General features: G+C 45.5%; 1 protein-coding gene across 1 annotated transcript in view; it reads right to left on the reverse strand.

The window, feature by feature from the left end:
- LOC308318998 (receptor-type tyrosine-protein phosphatase U-like) overlaps nt 1-22,602 on the reverse strand; it is a 148,395-nt gene that overhangs the window by 45,285 nt on the left and 80,508 nt on the right. The window contains exons 8-10 of the mRNA XM_080768773.1: nt 17,710-18,027; nt 14,341-14,450; nt 3,695-3,896 (exon numbers count right to left, since the gene is read on the reverse strand). Of these exons, the coding sequence (XP_080624899.1) occupies nt 3,695-3,896; nt 14,341-14,450; nt 17,710-18,027 (630 nt within the window). The remainder of the gene's footprint in view (nt 1-3,694; nt 3,897-14,340; nt 14,451-17,709; nt 18,028-22,602) is intronic.

Genomic DNA, 22,602 nt, shown 5'->3' on the forward strand with positions numbered 1-22,602 from the left:
ATCTCCGTCCCTAATTATAGTTCACAATGAGAGAGATCAACGTCCTTCCATCGGTCTTCCATGACAGGCATTGTTGGTGTGTAGCCTATGTGGAGTCTGACTTCTTTCAGGTTGTTTTTTCTCTATCAAACAATTGCTTATTTTCTATAACTATTATTACTGAAACGATGATTTTTCAGAAAGATGATTTAAAAAATGTCTAGGTACACCGTGGCAACTGGGAATTAAACATGGCATTTGAATTAACTTAGTACACAGTTACATCAACGAAGGCACTCAATCGATCAATGTGCCTTTGTCAGGACGGGCCCGGGCTGGGTTGAACACATCAGGGCCGTGGGTACTTGGTCGGGGGGGTAGGACCAAGGGATTTGGGATTTGTTTATAAACATTTTGGTATTTGTTTATAAACATTTGTGATTTGTTTATAAACATTTGTGATTTGTTTATAAACATTTTGGGATTTGTTTATAAACATTTGGGATTTGTTTACAAACATTTGGGATTTGTTTATAAACATTTGGGATTTGTAAGTCTCATGGGGGGGGGTAGGACCACTACTAGTTGACCTGTAGTAAGTCTCATGGTCGGGGGGGTAGGACCAAGGGATTTGGGATTTGTTTATAAACATTTTGGTATTTGTTTATAAACATTTGTGATTTGTTTATAAACATTTGTGATTTGTTTATAAACATTTTGGGATTTGTTTATAAACATTTGGGATTTGTTTACAAACATTTGGGATTTGTTTATAAACATTTGGGATTTGTAAGTCTCATGGGGGGGGGGGGGGGGGGGTAGGACCACTACCAGTTGACCTGTAGTAAGTCTCATGGTCGGGGGGGTAGGACCAAGTCTCATGGGATTTGGGATTTGTTTATAAACATTTTGGTATTTGTTTATAAACATTTGGGATTTGTTTATGTAGCGTGAGGAGGGGGGTGTTAATTGACAAGGCACAATTTGTGCTGAACAATGAAAGGATGACATAGCACCAAAGATCCGTTTTTCCTGTTAACACTGCTGAGTACAGGTGTATGACAAAACCCAGACCGGACAATTTGTCACGCTATCTGAAGTGACCACAAGGTTGACTTTTTGACCAAATGCTGACCCTAACAGGGAGACCCTCTGCCACATGGCACATGCAACTAGCGCGAACACCAACAGACATGCACGCTGAGTGTGGACATTTGTGTGCATTGTGTGTGTGTGTGTGTGTGTGTGTGTGTGTATGTGCGTGTGTGTGTGTGCGCGACGCGCGCATCTGTGTTAGCACGAGAGGCGAGATGGTCAACGGAGATAAGAATGAATAATGACCACAGGATGTTTTTCCCGTGTGGTAAAACTGTTAATGAAGAACTGTTGACTGTGTTCTTTAAGTTAGTAGCTTAAGAACCGGTTTAAACCAGTTTTTGGGAAAAGAGAAACAGTCAGACCCCTTTTCCCAATATAATGTGGTGTCAACTAAGACACAACGCTCTTTCACGGCGATAGCTCTAAGGAGCAGGTCGCCACATCACCGGCTGGCTAAGCTTTTACTCGGATGGCTCTTTTCTAGCGAAGCTCTGCGAGCAGATCGAATCAACGCACGGCTGTCGGCTGGCCCGAGTACATGCAGTCGATTGCGCTTTTACGCAGTAGCTCTCCGGAGAGGCCACTCCAACCGGCAGGCAGCACCCAGCTGGCCTACGCGCAGGACAACAGACAGGCAGCCGGCCTGAGGACAACCGCCTAGTCTAAACGGCGATTATAGGACTTAAGAGCAGTCCTTGTTAATATACCAGTTTAATGCGAGTTTTACTCTGAGACAGTGATGACTTGTTACACTTTAACTTAAGAAGAAAAGTAAATTCTCGCGCGCTGCACCTGGACCAAGTGAACTTTTCCTGGCAATGCAGAACGCTTGAGGACCTCCGTGGAAGGCTGATATTTACAATCAGGTGGGTCGGACTGATTGAACATCTAGCCTCAAAACGACATTTGGTTTGATAGGGACCTTAGGCGTATAATATAGTCTAGTTGTAAAGAAGAGCTCTCTTTATAGACTATGATACACTGAGGCCTTCATGCCACTCTACCCACCAAGCCTACACGCCCTCTCTCTCTTTGCGAGGCGTTACTCTCCTCCTCCTACCCTCTTTTCCATTCTTGTGCTGCTTACTGTAGCCTTCTTTAATCCATGTGACGTGTTCGCTCATTGCTATGTGGTTTTTATGCCATTGTAACCAGTAATCGATATTAATAAACACTCCTTTTGATAGTACAATCTATTTTGTTGGAGCAGTTTATTTGGTTCATGATTTACTGTATATCTGAATGTTATTATGCAAAAGGGAATTCTATTACATTTCATTTATTCAAGCGGTCCAACAACTCACGTCCGACAGAGAGACGTTTTTGATGTGATGCGCTGAAATAGCTTGAATATTCCAGAGTCATTTTATTATGATTTTGGAGTATCATTGCTGATTAATCATATCGAATTAATCCACTATTTCACGGACTACATTTATAAACATTTGGGATTTGTTTATAAACATTTGGGATTTGTTTATAAACATTTGGGATTTGTTTATAAACATATGTGGCCCCCACCTAGCTTCTTAATTTTGATCTCAAAGTGCACCAGATTGAAGCATTTTCATGGCAAATTTACCATTTTTATCCGGCGTGGCAAAGCAGGGGGGGGGGGCTCTGTATAATATGTTGCCTAGGGCCTCAAAAGGCCTAGAACCGGCACTGGTGGGTAGGGCTAGGTTAGGGCTGGGTTGAACACATCAGGGCCGTGGGTAGGGCTAGGTTAGGGCTGGGTTGAACACATCAGGGCCGTGGGTAGGGCTAGGTTAGGGCTGGGTTGAACACATCAGGGCCGTGGGTATAGGCTAGGTTAGTTAGGGCACCTAATGGTTGATGAGTAGTACTGCCTCAAGCTCATGAGCACAATATCTCTTCTGGCCAATTAGTTTATTTGTTATAGAATTGGTTAAATGTTTGGTCTCCCATGCAGGAAACCAGGGTTTGAATCCCGGGGAAGACTCACGTATTGCAGCGTTAAACCTTACGAATGTGTTGAGGGAATGTCCTGCATTTCAAGGGCTGTTAAAAACAACTGAAATTAAATACAATAACATTAATCTAAATGAAAGAGCATTGAGTCCAAGTATTTAGCAGTTTGAGTAAAGGTGCAGTTGCAGGAACAGTAAGTGGGTCATAAAAGCACAAAGCTGTAGCTAACAGTTCCTTTTAGGATGTGGAGTACAAGGCAGTCCTGTGAGTGAGTGTGTGTGTGTGTGTGTGTGTGTGTGTGTGTGTGTGTGTGTGTGTGTCTGGACTAAGGAGTGCCAACGGTCAAACAGGGAACATAAATAAGGGGGTGTCTTAGTAAGCAGATAAAAAACATTACTCATACATGCAGTACAACTATGTACAAACAAGCTACTTCATCTACACAAACACACACATGTGCATGTGCATGCATGTACTGTACGTGCACAAAAACACTCACATGTACATATTGACCAGAATCAATTCAGAGCGTGATTGTGTGCTACTCTAGCAGAGATGTTGGTGGTGATGTCAGAGTGACTGTGTGCTACTCTAGCAGAGATGTTGGTGGTGATGTCAGAGTGACTGTGTTCTACTCTACCAGAGATGTTGGTGGTGATGTCAGAGTGACTGTGTGCTACTCTACCAGAGATGTTGGTGGTGATTTCTGTCAGGGCGGTCTGGCCGAAGCCCTTGGCTGTGCGGGCTCGGACGGAGATCAGGTAGGTGGTCCCAGAGTGAAGGTTGGAGAACATGTGGTAGGTCTCGTTCCGCAGCTTGGACACCGTTCTCCTGGGACCCGGCACGTTGATGCCCGGGTCAGACGACTCGATGCTCTGGTAAGTGATCTGAGGTCAGACAGGAAGAGATGGAGTAACGTCATTAAAACTTACTCCAAAGTAAGACATCCTAACTCATCTTATGATTGTTCTACCAAATGTATACACATTCAAAGTTATATCTTATCTTCCCGTGACAACATCATCAGTCAACAACAACCTTACATTTGGAGATGATCACAGTTTGATGTTCCGTTATCTACTTGTAGCCGGCTGGAAATGAGCCTTTGGGGCCACCGTCGCAGCAGCCTCACACACTGCGTCAATCGTCATCACGTATTTAAATGCCCAGCCGGCAACCAAATGTCAGCTTGTTGTGGTGGTTTCGGCTGTGGGTTTTGCGACCCAGGTTGTTGGTTTCTTTTCTCTTCCCTGACCGGGTGAGTGACATGATGCATTGTGTGCGTATATATATATAGATGTGTGTATATATATATATAGCATTTTAATTATTTTTGTTATTACCCAGGTTTTCGGTCACGGTTGACGAGTCCATGTACTTACCAGAAGGATAACATGACAGAACACAGACACTTGAAGGTACATATACATGTTAAACAATTTGGTGCTCTGACTGGATGCTGTGTTTTGTGATATTATACTAAATGGGTGTTTGTCTCCATTTCCCTAGATATAGCCACTGCTGTTTTGTTTTAGTTTGTTTTGTTTGGTTTAGTTTAAGTTTATTTTGAGCCATTTCTGTTATTTGAGCCATTTCTGTTATTTGAGCCATTTCTGTTATTTGAGCCATTTCGTTTGTTTTCGGTTATTGAGCTGTTTCCTGTTGTTAATTTGTTGTTTTCCCCCCCCCATGGTGGCGAGTGTTTCATGTGGACGCCGAGGAGAGCCGAGTGGCGGTTTGGCTGACTGGCCGTAGGGGTTGCTATACCACTGGGATCTCACGTTAGCCCACGATTAAGGTTTGGCTGTGCACCTCTTTCCACGGTGTCGCTCCTGTTGTTTCCATGTATGCTGTGTGCTGTGCTTTGCTGTGCCTGTGCGTGTGATTTGTTATTTTAGCTTCTTAGTCGTCTTATTGGTTAGTGTGTTTTTCTAGTTGGTTGGTTCACCCTTATAGCCTTTTAACTATTTTGCCTATTGGCCCCACTGGCCCCAAATGTAACCTCGCCTCCCCCTTTTATCATTAGTGTGTACCTGCTTTTAAGAGATTGTTTGCCTTATATATATATATATGATATTAAACGTTTTGTATACGCCTTATATATATATATGATAGATGTTTTGTATTCATACTCTTAACTGATTAATAAATTTCCGTTCTGTGGAACAAAGTCTCAAGTCATTATAACAAACTTGCATTTGTGGGGAACCCAGTTTACTGGTCTGTTTAATTCCTTGAATTATCTCAAGGTGGCGTAGTCATCCAAAAGTAAATCCTTTGATACACTTGGTTACAATCTGTCGCAGTCGGCAGGACTTAATAAGGCACTTGAGACATCTGTTCATTTTTACTTATTTCTTTTTTGTGTTGGAAATGGCTCAATTTTTTTTTTTCTTCTTTTGTTGAAATGACTTTATTGTTTATATTTATATAACAAAACAGCAGTTGGTGCTACGGGGGACCAGCTGATTGCGTCCATTGCCCTGATTGACGTCAAGTGTCTGATTAGGCTGGTTTTGACTGGTGGCCATGGCCAATGAACTGGAACTGAGGGAGTTGGTGCGCCAACTACAGGCTGACAAGGACTCACTGATTGAACAGGCAGAGGCTACTGCTTCACGGGCAGGGGCTCCTGCTCCTCAGCCAGCACCGGGACGCAGCAGCGTCACTTGTGATGTTTCTAACACAGACATTTTACCTGCCGAGCGTCTGCTATATCATGTTCCCAGAGAAAGAAAGTGTCCTTCATTTAGGGGGACTTCAGGGATCCCGGTAGAGGATTGGGCAGAGGAAGTGAAGGCAACTGTTAGGGCTCGACACCTTAGGCCTATTGATCAGGCCTATTTCATCTACGATCATTTGGAGGGAGAGGCAAAGGATGAAATTAGGTATGGGCCCAAGGCAGACAGGGAAGACCCCGATAGGATATTGTCTGTTCTTCAAGACCTGTATGGCTGCTCTAAAACCTATGTTTCTCTTCAGGAGAGTTTCTTCTCTAGGAAGCAGCGGGAGGGAGAATCACTACAAGAGTTTTCTCATGCCCTGTATTGTCTCATGGAGAAAATAGAACGTTGTGCCCCAGATGGAATGCCCAATGCTACTACCTTGCTACGTGACCAGTTTGTAGAACATGTTTGTGACCCTGACCTCCGTAGAGAGTTAAAACGTGTTATACGCCAGTATCCCTATTATTCCCTACTACAGATAAGAGCTGAGGCCATTCGTTGGGAACGGGAGGGGCGTCCAGATGAGCCTAGAGGTAGGAGTTATTCTCTCCCGGCCTTGTGTGCTATTCAGAGGGTGGGTGATGGGCCTAGCAGCCCTGGTAGCTCAGAGATGGCAGAGATGAAAAACATGTTAAAAATGCAACAAGCGCAGCTAAATACACTTACTCAAAGCCTTCTAGCACAGCGGGTGGGTGAGGGGCCTAGCAGCCCTGGTAGTGTAGAGATGGCAGAGATGAGAAACATGTTAAAAATGCAACAAGAGCAGCTAAATACACTTACTCAAAGCCGTCTAGCACTACGGTCGCCCCCCAAACCAACTCAGCCAGCACCTAGACAATTCCAACCTTACTCAGGTCCTGTCATATGTAGGCGCTGCCAGAAACCAGGCCACTATGCCAGAGAATGTGATAATGTACGTGTTATTCCCGCTAACCAGCAACCACAGGGGTACCAGCCCAGAGCAGCAGTTTCCTCCGCTTCTCACCAGGCGGAAAACTAGCACCCACTGATGTACAGAGCCATACATCAGAGGGGGGCGACGTCGGCTCAAATACCCAAAGTGCCACCAACCAACCTGAGGCCTCTAGTTTGGTAGGTACATGTCCTAGAGTATCCATGAGCATGGGAGGGGTAACAGTGAACTGTCTACTAGACACGGGTTCAATGGTAACCACCATCAGGGAAAGTTTCTTTTTAGAACATTTTCAAGGGGCCCCTCGTTCTTGTCGCTGGTTGCAACTCCGGGCTGCCAATGGTTTAGAGATACCATATGTAGGCTACATAGAGCTAGATGTTGAGGTGTTGGGCAAGATAATACCACAGCGGGGTGTTTTGATTGTGAGGGACCCTCCCGGCCAGGTATCTCCTCCTGAGCTTCCCGGAGTGTTGGGTATGAACATCATTAGGGAATGTTATTATCAGCTCTTTAGCCAGCATGGACTGGCCCTTTTCAATCTACCTGCTGTTCAGTTTTCCCCTACCTCCTGGTTACAGGCCCTGCAGCATTGCCACGACGCCCACAATAGACCAGAGCAGACCAGATCAGGGGTGGCCCGAGTCCGAGGCAAAACTTCCGTTACCATACCTGGGGGTACCATGAAGTTAGTGGCAGCAACCTGCTCCTCTCATGTAAGTGGGAACCAGGGAGAAGCCTTGTTGGAACCGTTGGTAAACTGGGGGGGCCTCCCTGAAGGAGTGTTAGTTTCCCCAGCTATGGTAACGGTTATCCGAAACACTGTCTATGTCCCTGTGATAAACGTAGCTGAGAACTGTGTCACCTTACACCCCCGCCAACCCATAGGTGTGTTAATACAGGCCCAGATCGTCAGTCTGCCCCCAGGGGTATCTACTGAAGTACAGGAGCCAGTGGGGGTGACAGCTACATCCTTTTCACAAGTCAGCCAGCCCAGCCCCATGGTCAACCAGATAGAGAGTATGGACCTGTCTGACCTGCCTGACACAGACCAAGAGCCGGTAAGGTCACTATTACTCGACTACCAGTCTGTGTTTGCTACTTGTGAAAGTGATTTGGGCTGCACTAACCTCATAACACATGACATACCTTTAGTAGATGATGTTCCCATCAGACAGAGGTATAGGAGAATACCCCCCTGTGATTATGAGGAGGTCAAGGCTCATATCCGTCAGTTGTTGGATGGCCAGATTATCCGGGAGAGTTGTAGCCCCTATGCTTCCCCTATCGTCCTGGTTAGGAAGAAGGATCGAAGTCTCCGCCTCTGCGTTGACTACAGGCAGCTCAATGGAAAGACCCGGAAGGATGCCTTCCCCCTACCACGTATTGAGGAATCACTAGACGCCCTGTCGGGAGCGAAGTGGTTTTCCACCATGGATCTGGCTAGTGGTTACCACCAGGTCCCGGTGACAGAGCAGGACAAACAGAAGACTGCTTTTTGCACCCCTTTCGGCCTGTTTGAGTTCCAGCGAATGCCCTTTGGGTTGTGCAATGCCCCCAGTACCTTCCAACGTTTGATGGAGAGGATGTTTGGGGACCAACACTGTCAGTCACTCTTATTGTACATTGATGACATTGTTGTTTTCTCATCCACAGTAGATGAGCACATCAGCCGTTTGGACCTGGTCCTGAGTCGCCTGCAGAGGGAGGGTCTCAAGGTCAAGCTTGAAAAGTGCCATTTCTTTAAAAAGGAGGTACAGTACCTGGGACATGTAATATCCTCCGCAGGGGTGGCTACCGATCCAAAGAAGATAGCGGCTGTCGCGGCCTGGCCAACTCCGTCAAATGTCCCTGAACTAAGGTCTTTTCTAGGTTTCGGGAGCTACTATAGGAGGTATGTGGAGGGATTCGCAAAGCTGGCATCACCACTCCATCGACTGGTGGCTGACCTGACGGGGACGAAGAACAGAAGGGGTCGTGGGGTTTCCTTGCGGGGGGTGTGGACTGAACAGTGCCAGCAAAGTTTTGATGGCCTCAAGACAAAGCTTGTGTCCTCTCCTGTACTAGCTTATGCTAACTTCTCCCTCCCTTTCATCTTAGAGGTGGATGCGAGCCATGCAGGTTTGGGAGCCGTCCTCTCTCAGGAACAAGAAGGGAAAGTCAGGCCTATTGCCTATGCCAGTCGCAGCCTAGACCCTGCAGAAAAGAGGTACAGTTCCATGAAGTTAGAATTTCTGGGAATGAGATGGGCCATGACCAAAAAATTCAGAGAGTACCTGCTGAGCCAGAAATGTGTAGTCTGGACGGACAACAACCCACTGAGTCACCTGCAGACCGCAAATCTGGGCGCCATAGAGCAACGCTGGGAGTCGGAGTTGGCAGTGTTCGACTACACCATCCGCTATCGCCCCGGACGCACTAACCAGAACGCAGACGCCCTGTCGAGGCAATCCGACCCGTCTGCTACCCTGGAGCCTCAGCCCCGTCCTGGAACACCGTTACCTGCGACCGTCCAACGAGCCGCTGGGGGGAGACCGCTGATAGCCACCCAGGCAGCCATCTCTGCCCTACCGGAACGGACGAATGCCGACCTGGCTGTCCTACAGGCTGCGGATTCCGCCATCGGTGCCCTCATCCCATTCTGGCAAGAACGTCGTAGGCCGGGGTGCATGGAGAGACAAGGTCTCTCTGCAGAAACCCTGGGGCTATTAAGACAATGGGACCGTCTCACCCTGGAGGACGGCCTGCTATACAGGGTTTGCCGAAGGCCAGATGGAGGGAGTGAGGTCCACCAATTACTTCTGCCTGGGTGCCTGAGGGAGGAGGTGTTCCACCAGTTGCACCACAACCATGGCCACCAGGGTGCGGAACGGACGACTGAGTTGATCCGGGAGCGGTGCTACTGGCCAGGTATGTTCAAGATCATCAAACAGTGGTGCCAGCTGTGCGAGCGGTGCAGCCTCTCTAAGGACACCCAGCCTCGGGTAAGGGCCCCTATGGGCCACTTGTTGGCGTGTAAACCCAATCAAATCTTGGCTATTGACTTTACATGTTTGGAACCTGCCCGGGATGGTAGGGAACATGTGCTGGTCCTAACTGATGTATTTTCCAAGTTTACCCAGGCCATTCCAACCCGTGACCAGAGAGCATCAACAGTGGCAGATGTACTCGTCAAGGAATGGTTCTACAAGTACGGCGTGCCAGGCCGGATCCATTCCGATCAGGGAAGAAACTTTGAGAGTACCATTATCCAGCAACTATGTGCCATGTATGGCATAACCAAATCCCGTACCACTCCTTACCATCCACAAGGTAATGGACAATGCGAGCGTTTCAACCGCACTTTGCACGACCTACTCCGTACCTTGCCCGTGGAGCAGAAACACCGCTGGCCGGAGTACCTCCCACAACTGCTGTTCAACTACAACACCACGCCACACCAGTCCACTGGTGCATCCCCATTCCTTCTGATGTTTGGCCAGGAACCCCAGCTCCCGGTAGATTTCCTGCTGGGCCGGGTAGCGGAGCCGGCTGCCGGTGACGTCTGTGACTGGGTTCGAGAACATCAACGACGGCTCCGGATAGCAGCAGAGGCCGCCCGGGAAAGGCTGAAGGTGGCAGCAGCACAGAGGAAAGGCCGGGCAGACCAACGAGCCCAGGAAGAGGTGTTGCCAGTTGGCCAGCTGGTCTACCTACGGGACCACTCTAACAGAGGGAGAAATAAGATCCAGGACATTTGGGCTCCCGCCATCCATCAGGTCATCAAGCCCCCTAAGCCAGGTGGCTGCGTTTACACCGTAGCCCCACAGCAGGACTTGCCTCGAACACGGCAGGTAAACCGCTCCATGATTAAACCGTTACCAGGCAGCCATCCTGTTGCCCAACCCATGGTGAACCAAAAGTCCTGCGGCCGGAGGGACGAGGGAGACGAAGACGACGACGACGAGCTATACGTCATGGTGGGCCCTGCTCATCCCACGAGGCCAGGTCCAGTTGATGTCCCAGCCAGTGACATCCCCCCCACTGGTCCGTTGGTGGTGCCGAGCCCCCCAACTGCCCCCGTACATCAACCGGTGCCGAGCCCCCCAACTGCCCCCGTACATCAACCAGTGCTGAGCCCCCCAACTACCTCCGGGTATCCACCAGCCCCTCCTAGCGAAGCAGGTGCCATACGAAGGTCGACTCGGGAGACAGCTGGACAACACTCCAATCCTCATAATCTGCCAGTGGCGATGGGGGGTGCGGCTACACTCTCCCGGATACCTGGTGTGAGCAGCTCCACAGCAGTAGTTTTTAGCAGGCCTTGGTGTTAGACTAGGTTATTGTCGGGACGACAATAAAAGAAAAAATGGGGGTGAATGTAGCCGGCTGGAAATGAGCCTTTGGGGCCACCGTCGCAGCAGCCTCACACACTGCGTCAATCGTCATCACGTATTTAAATGCCCAGCCGGCAACCAAATGTCAGCTTGTTGTGGTGGTTTCGGCTGTGGGTTTTGCGACCCAGGTTGTTGGTTTCTTTTCTCTTCCCTGACCGGGTGAGTGACATGATGCATTGTGTGCGTATATATATATAGATGTGTGTATATATATATATAGCATTTTAATTATTTTTGTTATTACCCAGGTTTTCGGTCACGGTTGACGAGTCCATGTACTTACCAGAAGGATAACATGACAGAACACAGACACTTGAAGGTACATATACATGTTAAACAATTTGGTGCTCTGACTGGATGCTGTGTTTTGTGATATTATACTAAATGGGTGTTTGTCTCCATTTCCCTAGATATAGCCACTGCTGTTTTGTTTTAGTTTGTTTTGTTTGGTTTAGTTTAAGTTTATTTTGAGCCATTTCTGTTATTTGAGCCATTTCTGTTATTTGAGCCATTTCTGTTATTTGAGCCATTTCGTTTGTTTTCGGTTATTGAGCTGTTTCCTGTTGTTAATTTGTTGTTTTCCCCCCCCCATGGTGGCGAGTGTTTCATGTGGACGCCGAGGAGAGCCGAGTGGCGGTTTGGCTGACTGGCCGTAGGGGTTGCTATACCACTGGGATCTCACGTTAGCCCACGATTAAGGTTTGGCTGTGCACCTCTTTCCACGGTGTCGCTCCTGTTGTTTCCATGTATGCTGTGTGCTGTGCTTTGCTGTGCCTGTGCGTGTGATTTGTTATTTTAGCTTCTTAGTCGTCTTATTGGTTAGTGTGTTTTTCTAGTTGGTTGGTTCACCCTTATAGCCTTTTAACTATTTTGCCTATTGGCCCCACTGGCCCCAAATGTAACCTCGCCTCCCCCTTTTATCATTAGTGTGTACCTGCTTTTAAGAGATTGTTTGCCTTATATATATATATATGATATTAAACGTTTTGTATACGCCTTATATATATATATGATAGATGTTTTGTATTCATACTCTTAACTGATTAATAAATTTCCGTTCTGTGGAACAAAGTCTCAAGTCATTATAACAAACTTGCATTTGTGGGGAACCCAGTTTACTGGTCTGTTTAATTCCTTGAATTATCTCAAGGTGGCGTAGTCATCCAAAAGTAAATCCTTTGATACACTTGGTTACATACTCATCTTACATGTTATGTTATTAAAATAATATAATTATTCTGTTAATATCTACTACATGTACAAACAAGCCGCAACCCCACAACATCATCATAATACAACTGTCCCTGGGCCATGGCTCAATGGTCCAGGCACCTTGGCTGGTAATCCAGCCTGGCAGTGTGCCGTGGGTTCGACTCCCGATCCCGACAGCCTTTACTGCATGTCTTCCCCCCATCTCTCTCCCCATTTCCTGTCAGCCTACTGCTGTCCCTCCATAAAACATATAAAATAAAGGCGAAAGCCACAAAAAAACAACAACTTTCCACTGATCTTTGTGTATTATTCACTCCACTTACAATGTATTCATTGTTTAGCTTTGCTTAATGCTTAATCCTTGGGTGGACTACTGGACTGGGTTTATTTATGGGTTTATTCTAAAGTCTAGTAATAGGGTTCCATTGACCTTGGCATGGTAAAGTGATATGGGTAACACAACCCAGAGCTATCCATAAAGCTATACAAGGCTAATGATTGTGTCCTGCTAATACATTCTAATGGATAAGAGGACACTATTCCTGCTAAAGCGTCCTTTTGAAAGTGGCTCTTTGGTAAACTTTAGGTTTCTTTTCCCAGAGAGGTGCTTTGGTGCTTCCCGTTCACTTTTTCAAATAGTGTTGTAATGAGACAGCCTTATTGGAAGCAGCCAAGAGGGAGGAGGATATAGGACTATACATTAGTGGTTTGAGAGCAGCACCTCATTAAAGACATTGCATGCACGCACAGGTGTGAGCATGTGCTTATGTTTGATTATGTCACTATATCTGCTGCTATTTTAGCTGATTCTTACATTGCCATTTCTTATAACCATGCACTTTATGTACGTATATTTTACGCTGGAATATCTGGCCTGTTTTCCCATTTCAACAAATCATGTGTGTGATGTGTGTTCATGAAGTAGACGTTTGTGTTTTCTTGCCTTGTACATGTGTTCATGTGCGTAATAGTGCATGAGTGCACACAGTTGCAGATCGACAACCGCCTTCAGTCTGTGTGACTAAATACACTAAATACACACAGCCCACTGTGTTCCCACTGGAAACATTAATTAATTAACATTAATTTCTTGAGTTTCTTGAAGAGGATTTCTGCAGCTCTAGCCTTCAACACGCTACAGAGAGAAAAACCTGTACAGCCGCCACTTTAAATGTCAAACTACAAATCCGATTTAATAATATCCTTGACGTGACATTGTGGAAAGGAGGGAATGGTAGGTAAGTGCCTGGTTTTTGTGGAGCTTTTCGACAAGTTAGAGGCACAAAGCAGAACATTTTAAACTAAATCATTACCTTGTGAATAATTAGACGAGTAAAAAAAAAACGGTTTGCTTTCATGGGTAATTAAATGCTAATGGCAATTAGCGGTTGCTATCTGTCAGCTGTTTTAGTGTTGTGACATGGTGCTAGGACCATAGCTGTGTTGCAGACAGGGTGGTGCCTCACTAGCTGTTAATACCACGTCCAGACAACTGCAAACCAGACCATGATCCTACAGTTAAACATTTAATTCACAATCTTCTTAAGAAAGATGTTGCAATTGGATTCCTGTAGTGAAGTCATGTCAGGCTGGGTAGTCTACTGTGCCTTAGTGTTACACAGTAAACAGGATTTTGGCCTTCAAGGATTTTTGAAGGCCAATACCATTGCACTGGTATTTTGTGCTGACAAAATTACCTTGTACTGTACCATGATGTTGATAGACTCGGTCGGGTCAATACAATTGAACGTGAACACCATTCTTGGTAAAAAATAACCTAAAATGATTTTATCTATCAACCAAGCTATCATCAATCAATCAATCAATCGAAAAATAGACATCTATAATAACTGTCTGTTTTCTTATCGCTAACATGCTCATACTGACATGACTATATGCATTCATCTATCCTCATCCACTTTCTTTCCCGCCACATTAGCCACTTCTAACTGGGGGATCTCGAGGCGTTCCAAGGCCAGCATGGAGGCATAATCCCCCCCTTCTGGTCCTGCTTCATCCCAGCTGGCCATGTTTAACATGAATGGTTTAATGAATGGTCAACATAATCAAAACAATATATAAGTCAAACAGTATAAGTGCTTACCTCGTATTGGGTGATGAGGCCATTGGGCTCCACTGGCTCCTCCCACTTCAGGAAGATCATGTCATCGAGCGGAGTGAAGGTCAGCGAATCAGGCGCGATGCCTCCGGGAACTGCCAGGAATCGTCAGAACAAACATTTGTGATGAAATTGAGGTGCTGATCCCAGAACAATCAAACCATGTCAATAATCATACACATGTCAGTGTCACAGTCATGGATCACAACATATAGGGCATGAAAAACACCCAGAGTGCATATGGACCATAACAGTATTATACTAGAATCATAGCATACACAGTAGAACAGACTGAAAGACTAGAATATTATAATGTCATACAAATCCTCATCTAATCATTAAACAGAGTGAGGCATATGTGAAGTAGTGTTGATCAAAGTGTCTAGAAAGTGTTATTTATGAAAGGGTGCAGCTACTGTACATACTGTAAGTGGATAGTTTCAAAGAGAAAGAGGAAAACTATAGAAAACTGAGTTTCAGTTGAGAGAATTTGAACGCGCACACGCACACGCACACGCACGCACACACACACACACACACACACACACACACACACACACACACACACACACACACACACACACACACACACACATTAAAAATACAGATTTAGATGTTTAGTTGGATAGTTTATTTTAGCCAATGACAGCTCGTTTTTCGGGGTGAAAAGCCACCATCTCTATTTTCATGATTGGTTGTTGGTACAAAGGAAGTGACCATATTTGGATCAGACCACAGTCAGCTCGGGGTCCAGACCTTTCCAATGATATATTCCATTATATGTTGTTGCCAAGGTTTGAATGAGATATTTTGTCTCAAAATAGTGGCTTCAAATAAAACGTTTTGGAATTTTACAATACAAATCTTTAAAGGCCGTTTTCTCAAAATGAGTTTTCCTCATACTTGGGACACTTCAGTTGAACTCACATACACCAAACGTTCCAGTCTTATTCATAACTATATTCCGCAGACATTTACACATGGATTTGTTGATATATTATTCACAGCCTGATTTACATCACATTTTATACCAAAAAAATGCCGAAAATTGGGTTTTTTATGCCTGTTGACACTATTTTCTGATTTGTGGAGTGATAATTAGAGATATCAAAAATCCCATGTGTAATTTTCTTTGTCTCTAATGTGTCAACAAAATGAAATGATAATTTTGAACCTGGCTTTATCCGATCTTCAGATTTATCGTCCCGAAATGTATGCAAATTAGCACATATAATGCCTAATTTGCATATTTAAACATATAATTTCAGAAAACTTGTAATACAAAAAAATCTTAGTTTTAATATAAGTAATCAACTGGAGAAGTTTCATTGTGATAGCTATTATTTAACTTTTTTTCTCTATTCACCTGGGGTGTCTCGCCTTAAAACCCGTATCTGTGCCTGTCTGGAGGTCTTTCATTCTCTGACTTGCTTTTTCAACCTCCACCGCTTCCAATCTCGAGGAATTGTATTTGTTTTGTCTTTTTCACGGAAGAATTGATTTTGCCTTCAGCCCATCTGCCACGCCACAAAGTAATAATGCCAGATAAGTAATAAGTGCAAGAATGCTCTCCCACCTCACAGGAGGTTCACAGATAAAACCAGTTCTTTATTAGTTTTCATTGAGAATCCTTCATTGAGAATTTTAAAGTGGCAACACATTGTTCACAGTGAGTGAGTATTCCTATATGAAAAGCCCGATAAAAAAACAAGGCTTTTGTTTGTTATTTCAGCTTAGAAGTCACCGTCCTAAATAGTTCCTGTGCAACCAGTGATCCTCTGGGGGTCAGGAGAACAAAGTGGTGACAGAGTGGTGTACTGGCATGTGAGGCTGGAAGGCAGAAAAACACAATGCCTTCTACAGTAGCTAAATCAATGGTTATTGAAGTCTCCAGAACACACTGAGGAACCAACCCTCATTTGCAGTAGTGCTGCCAACGAATATTCTATATCCGAATATAGATTCGAATCAATTTTTTTAATTAATAACCGAATATATAAAATTAAGGTTCGAATTAAAAATAATAATAAAAAATATTTTTTTATTTATTATTATTATTAGTTTTCCGTGCCATGGGTAAGCGTTGTGACTTGTGAGCTTGTAGATTAGTTATATTTGCCATGCGACACGCCGACAACGGCATACATTGAAGAATAAATCAGCTGCCTCGCACATTTCCTAAACATAGACTATACAGCGCAGCGCAGTTCTGATTGGCTGCCTCGTCTCCAGCCATGTTGCCTCAGAATTCTTTAGGGTCACTAATTTGAGCATAACAGCGGAGCATAGGCGCTAGCCAGCTAAAAAGTTTCATAACGTCGGCAGCAGACCCACAGACAGTCCACAGATAATAATAATGCAGCAGAATTAACACTGCCTCCGTGCCTCGTTTTGATAAGGCTGTGTGGTAGGATTGCTCATTTAAGAAAAAAATGTTACTGGAGAAGGGAGAATGTATGCGTTCCGTTCCATCTCAGTTTTCAGCAACACCAATGCGCGGAGAGAGAGAGTTGCGCCAGCAATGCGATCTTAAATGTTATGTCTAAGGTTGTATTGGTGTAAATATAATTATTAAAAAATCCGAATGGCTCGAATTTAATTCGAAATCCGAATGGGTCGAATTGCTCGAATCCACGTGGGTTTTTAAAACGAATATCCGAATCCAATTTTGGGACAATTACGGCAGCACTAATTTGCAGCAATGCTGAGCTCACATTATAAGAGAACAGATAATCAAATAGGTAAAAGAAGGCTTAAAAGAATGGAGGTGTATACATGAAAGGAAAGTTGACAAGGTGCGAACAGAGTGGTCTATCCATTTTAAAAGTGCTTTGTGATTTATTCCAAGTGTATAATTGGACAATTTTTGACTATAGTACTACAAACTGAAAAAGGTAAAAAGGGCTCAGTTGAAAGTACTGGATCAGACTGAATTTAATTCAACCACTGTTTTGTTGAAGCAGGTTGATATGATGTTTGAAAATAAATACATTCTGTATTCACACTGAGGCACTGTCTACAGATCAAACTGAAGGATTTGTATTCACTTAATAGAGATCTAAGGGTCTGAGGTTTGAGGTCAGATGTAGAGTTGCTGGTCGGCTCCATATATGCAGATCTAGGTGATAATCCAGTCTTCTCCATGTATGGTTCAATGAGGTCAGTGTCGTGATCTTAATATTTGGAGATATTATTATTATTAACGATAGGCCATATACGGTGGCCTATCGTGTCACGAGGCGTGATGTCACGAGGCGTGACCATATATGGTTGCGTGACTAACAGGAGATGCAGGTTTTCATAGTAAATGTGACGTACGGTCGCAACAACAGGGTATGTTGTATCATGACTTACTGTCCTCGTCCGTCTGAAAGGTGACTTCTCGGCCCTCCTTCTTGCCCTCGGGGTTGGCCAGGGACAGGCGGACATGGACACCATGGTAGGGCGGCAGGTCGCGCAGCGTGAAGCGCGAGGCGTTGCGCTCCACCGCCAGGCACTCGCGCACGGTGGTGTTGTGTCCGCCGCCGCCTCCCGCCGTGGTGTAGCGGTAGCACAGGGACACAGAGTAGGTGTGGCAGCGCGTCAGGTTGAAGGCCAAGGTCTCCCACTGCAGGGACAGCTGACGGGACTGGATGTCTGTGGCCGTGAGGCCCCGCAGCGCACGCATGGGTTCTGGAGGGAGAGGAAGAGAAAGAAGACACCAAGACTTTCTTACAATGAAATCAGGCTGCAAAAAAACTGTAGGCGATCCGGGCACCGTCACTCTGGAACACCCTGCCCCTGGAGATCAGGCTTGTCGAGTCTGTGTCCCCTTTTAAATTGCTCCTAAAGACTCAATTTTTACAAAGCTGCGTTTAACCCCTTACCCATGTGAATTCCGACTTTTTTATTGTTATCTTCTGTTGTGTTCTATCGACAAATTTCTTCTATTGCATTCTATGCCTTTTTGATGCATGCTATGTTTTTATATATATTTTTCTGTTCAGCACTCTGTGACTTGCTCTTAAAAGGTGCTATATAAATAAAACTTTATTATTATTATTATTAAGAAATACTGAGGTAGGACCAGAAGAAAGAACACGGGAGACCCTTCCTGAAACTGAAATGTCACAGGTTTGCTACAACAACAGCTAATTTAATAGCATCTCCATTCCTGATATCTAAAGAATATATCAGGCAGAGTGAATTCAGAACGCTGCTGCTCAAAGTGGATCACAAGTTCTTAGATGTTTACACTGGCTCCCTGTCTGTCAAAGAATATATTAATTTAAAAATAGTATTGTTATTTTAAAGCATTGAATATTTTCAGGGCCAATATACCTTCATGATATATTGTACTACCGGTACTTCATGAACCATCCATACGCCCAGAAAACTGCAGGTCTGCTACAACAACACATCTGAGCTGAACCCCTGCACTTTAAATTCTGGAGAGAGTTCATTTAACTCCACGCACGCACGCACATACAAACGCACAAACACGCATGTCGCATGCACACGGTATGCGTGTCTCAAGGGTAAAATGTGAAGTAATCAATTACTAATTATATTTCGAATGTATAAAGACTCAGGAGAGTTGTAAATACATAAACATATAATTGGCTATTTACTATTAATCTTTTAATGAGGTGACTCCTCGTCAATAACAAATGGGTTACCCCACTCCCCATCGAGTTTATTTTCCCTCCTGTATAATAAAAGCAGTTCGCATGTTCACCCCACTGTCCCACCAGGACAGAGGTCAGGCGTCTCCTGTCAGCGCATCCCGCCAACATCCCCACGGTCACACATGTCAGAAACTCACACCAATTACGTTAATTAAACAGACAGCCCCCCCCATACGCCTCTGTGTCGACAGGCAAACTGACTATTCTGTAGTTAGAGTTCTGTGTCTGGAGGCTGAACGTTCCTAAAACAAAAAGTAGATAATAATAATGTCAGTGTGACGTCCAGAGTGAATATGTAGGGTCAAATTCCCTAGGGGCAGCTACGGCAAAGGATTGGTAACCTCTGTTTGTTTGTTTTCGCCTAGTTCTACACAAAACCAGAAGCAACTGCTCAGCCTGGGCTGTGAGTTCAGATAAATGGAGGATCCAACCTGTTAACTAACAGCTTAAAGTCAATGCTATGATGGACACATTGGACAGGGAGCCAGTGAAGAGAGGCCAGAACTGGGGTGATGTGGTCACACTTTTTCTGGGTCACATTTATCGCTGGGTCATACATTGCGATGGCCCTGCCTGATTTATTTTTTTAGAACTATCAGAGTTATTGCTGGACCAGTCACTGCAGGGTTAAATCCTGTCTCTCCACCTTCAGACCCAACAGAAACAAGCAGCGCTGTCTTTTTAGTTCCTCCCTCCATGGAAAGGCTGACTGAGATGTACAGAGAGCCTCTATCCACTGTCACACAGACCAGCCAGTGTTCACTAAGACATCCAAGCTGGTGGGTGGGGGGTAGAGCCAAGGACATCATCAGCACCACATCAATGAGGACATTTTGTCAATGATCATTATTAACACAATCTGCCTAATTCTTTACATGATATTATGTCATTGCTTAGTTCTTTAAATAGGGCTGTTGGGTAATGTAATGGGGTTGAGGGAGGATGGGGGGAGACAGCAGAGATACAGGTGGCAGAGATGCACAGGTGTATGGAGAGATCAGCACACAGACTCTGAGGCGTACAGAGAGATCAGCACACAGACTCTGAGGCGTACAGAGAGATCAGCACACAGACTCTGAGGCATACAGAAAGATCAGCAGAGACTCTGAAGTTAACAAACTTGGGCTCCAGAAGCTCATAGGAAGTCTCACCACAATGTAGACCAAAGCTGGGAGCTCAAATCAGGCTGATAATGCATCCATGAGCAACAAAGAGGATAATCAAAGGGAATTCAAGTGAGAGGGTGGCCCCTTGACAAGCAGACACACACACACACACACACACACACACACACACACACACACACACACACACACACACACACACACACACACACACACACACACACACACACACACACACACACACACACACACACACACATAAATGGACTTGCGCTCACATACATTCATGAGCAGCTAAACCTTATCAGACACAAACGTCTTATCTCTACTCTTGGCTCTTATACCATTCCCTGAGCTCTCAACCTCTTAAGTGAATTTCAAACAGCACCATGCAAGCAACAGTCCTCTGCAGTCACCCACATCTACCCTAATTGTAATTGTCTGTCTGTCTGCATGTCTGTCTGTCTGATTGATTGATTGAAAATTGTATTAACAGTTTGTAGAAGTTCAACGGAAGTGCAGGTCAATACAAAAAACGTGTACAGTTGAGTATAGAAAGAAACACTGACTTTTTTTTTTTTTACAGGGTCCAGTTTGGAATTGCACCCATCAGTAAGTGCTCTTTGAGAGCATCTCATTCTGGCCAGAAACATGAGCAGGGCATCGATCAGCGCCCGCTGCAGACCAAAGCCTTGGGGACGAATGGACGGGCAGGTAATCAGTATACTGGTAGGCAGAGCAGGAAATGTTCTAACAACTGTTTAGTGTGACTGGGGATTGTCTAAATGGTGCAATTGATAGTCTGCACGGTTCGAGAGCCGAACAGAGCCGGCCATTTAACCACAGAGCAGATGAAAGCACCGCCACAGAGGGCACAGTGTGCTCATTGTGGGTTTTCTCCAACTGGACTTTTGTGCCATTCAGCCAGTTTGTCTACTAGTCTAGTGCAGAGCTGCAGCCGTCCCACTATACGGACCAAAGCCAAAACCAACATGAAGAAAATCTGGGGGGTCGTTTATTAGCCCTGCTCACACTGATACATGGGACAAGAGAGATTAGCTGGTAACAGACGGACGGACACACGGACTCACACACACACGGACGGAGTGCAAAACATACTCTCTCCTTCGGCCTGGTGGAGACAAAAAACTTGAAACTTTCATGATATTCTGGGGTTTCGAACCCACGTTCTCACCACTGAGCCAATAGAGCCAATAGAGCACACAAGCTTGCTCAGAGGAGAAATGTATACCTTTGACCTTCAAGCAGCACCACTCATATAGTAGTTGTCCTAGATGCGTCAATAGAAACCACTGAACGCACACACACGCGCACACACACACACACACACACACACACACACACACACACACACACACACACACACACACACACACACACACACACACACACACACACACACACACACACACACACACACACACACACACACACACACACACACACACACACACACACACACACACACGAACGTGTGCAACTGTGCATGAACAGAGAATGAGGGGAATGGGGGAATTCAAATTCAGGCAACGGGCCTTGACATGATGAACGACATGCGGTGCGGGAACCGATGCACGTGTGTTGCTAATTTCATTGAAACTCCACTGGGGGGGTCTTTTCCAGAAGGCTCAGTGACCCAGCAGCATGCAGCAGCAGCAGGTGGAAGTCCATTAATGCAGTTTAAGACCACCTGCAGCAACCAGCTCTCATCTCCTCTCCTCTGTGACTCAAGCTGCGTTAACGTGGCCAGCGTTAATCACAGCGATGGCTCATCAAGCACACCTGGACGGCCATCACAGCCGGGCAGGCATGTTCACATTTACAGCCATTAGCTTTACAACATCTACATGAGGACACGCCTCCTCGACTCGGAGGAGGAGGGGTGTGGGAGCAGGGAACATGCAGGGACTCCAGACCATTAAACATCTTGGTCGCTCACAGCAGAGCATCATACACTCTTCTGGAGCCTGTATTGTTTATGGGTGGGGGTTAGGCTCTACCTGGCTGCTTGTCAGTGAGCTACAGTAGCTGCTACAGTAGGTGAGTGAGTGGCCGCGCTGCACGCATCGCCTGAGTTGGCACACTGTGGTGGACGGAGTCATTTATCTCTCCGTCTCAGCAAATCACAAGCCGAGTTCTCCCCAACATCCTATAGGGAAAACAATATTCCTTCTGGAGAGGAGGCTCGCTTGTCTTCATCGACAGTGAGACGGTCCAAGAATCCCTTCTGTTCACTGTGCTAATTACTGCGTGCCCAAGATCTCCACAGCAACCCGAGCAACTTCTTGCCAGTGTTTTAAAATTCATCCGAGTGGGGGTCAATGGAGAGGGGTGTACACCAGATGGTCAGGAGGGCAGGAAGGGTCACAGTGGCTCTGGGAGCCAGCTGGTGATTAGAGTCTCCTGGAGAGTGGAGAAGGTGAGATACAGCGGGT

The sequence above is a fragment of the Protomyctophum bolini genome (genome assembly GCF_963924005.1).
Source record: "Protomyctophum bolini genome assembly, chromosome: 7".
NCBI classification, from domain to species: Eukaryota; Metazoa; Chordata; class Actinopteri; order Myctophiformes; family Myctophidae; genus Protomyctophum; species Protomyctophum bolini.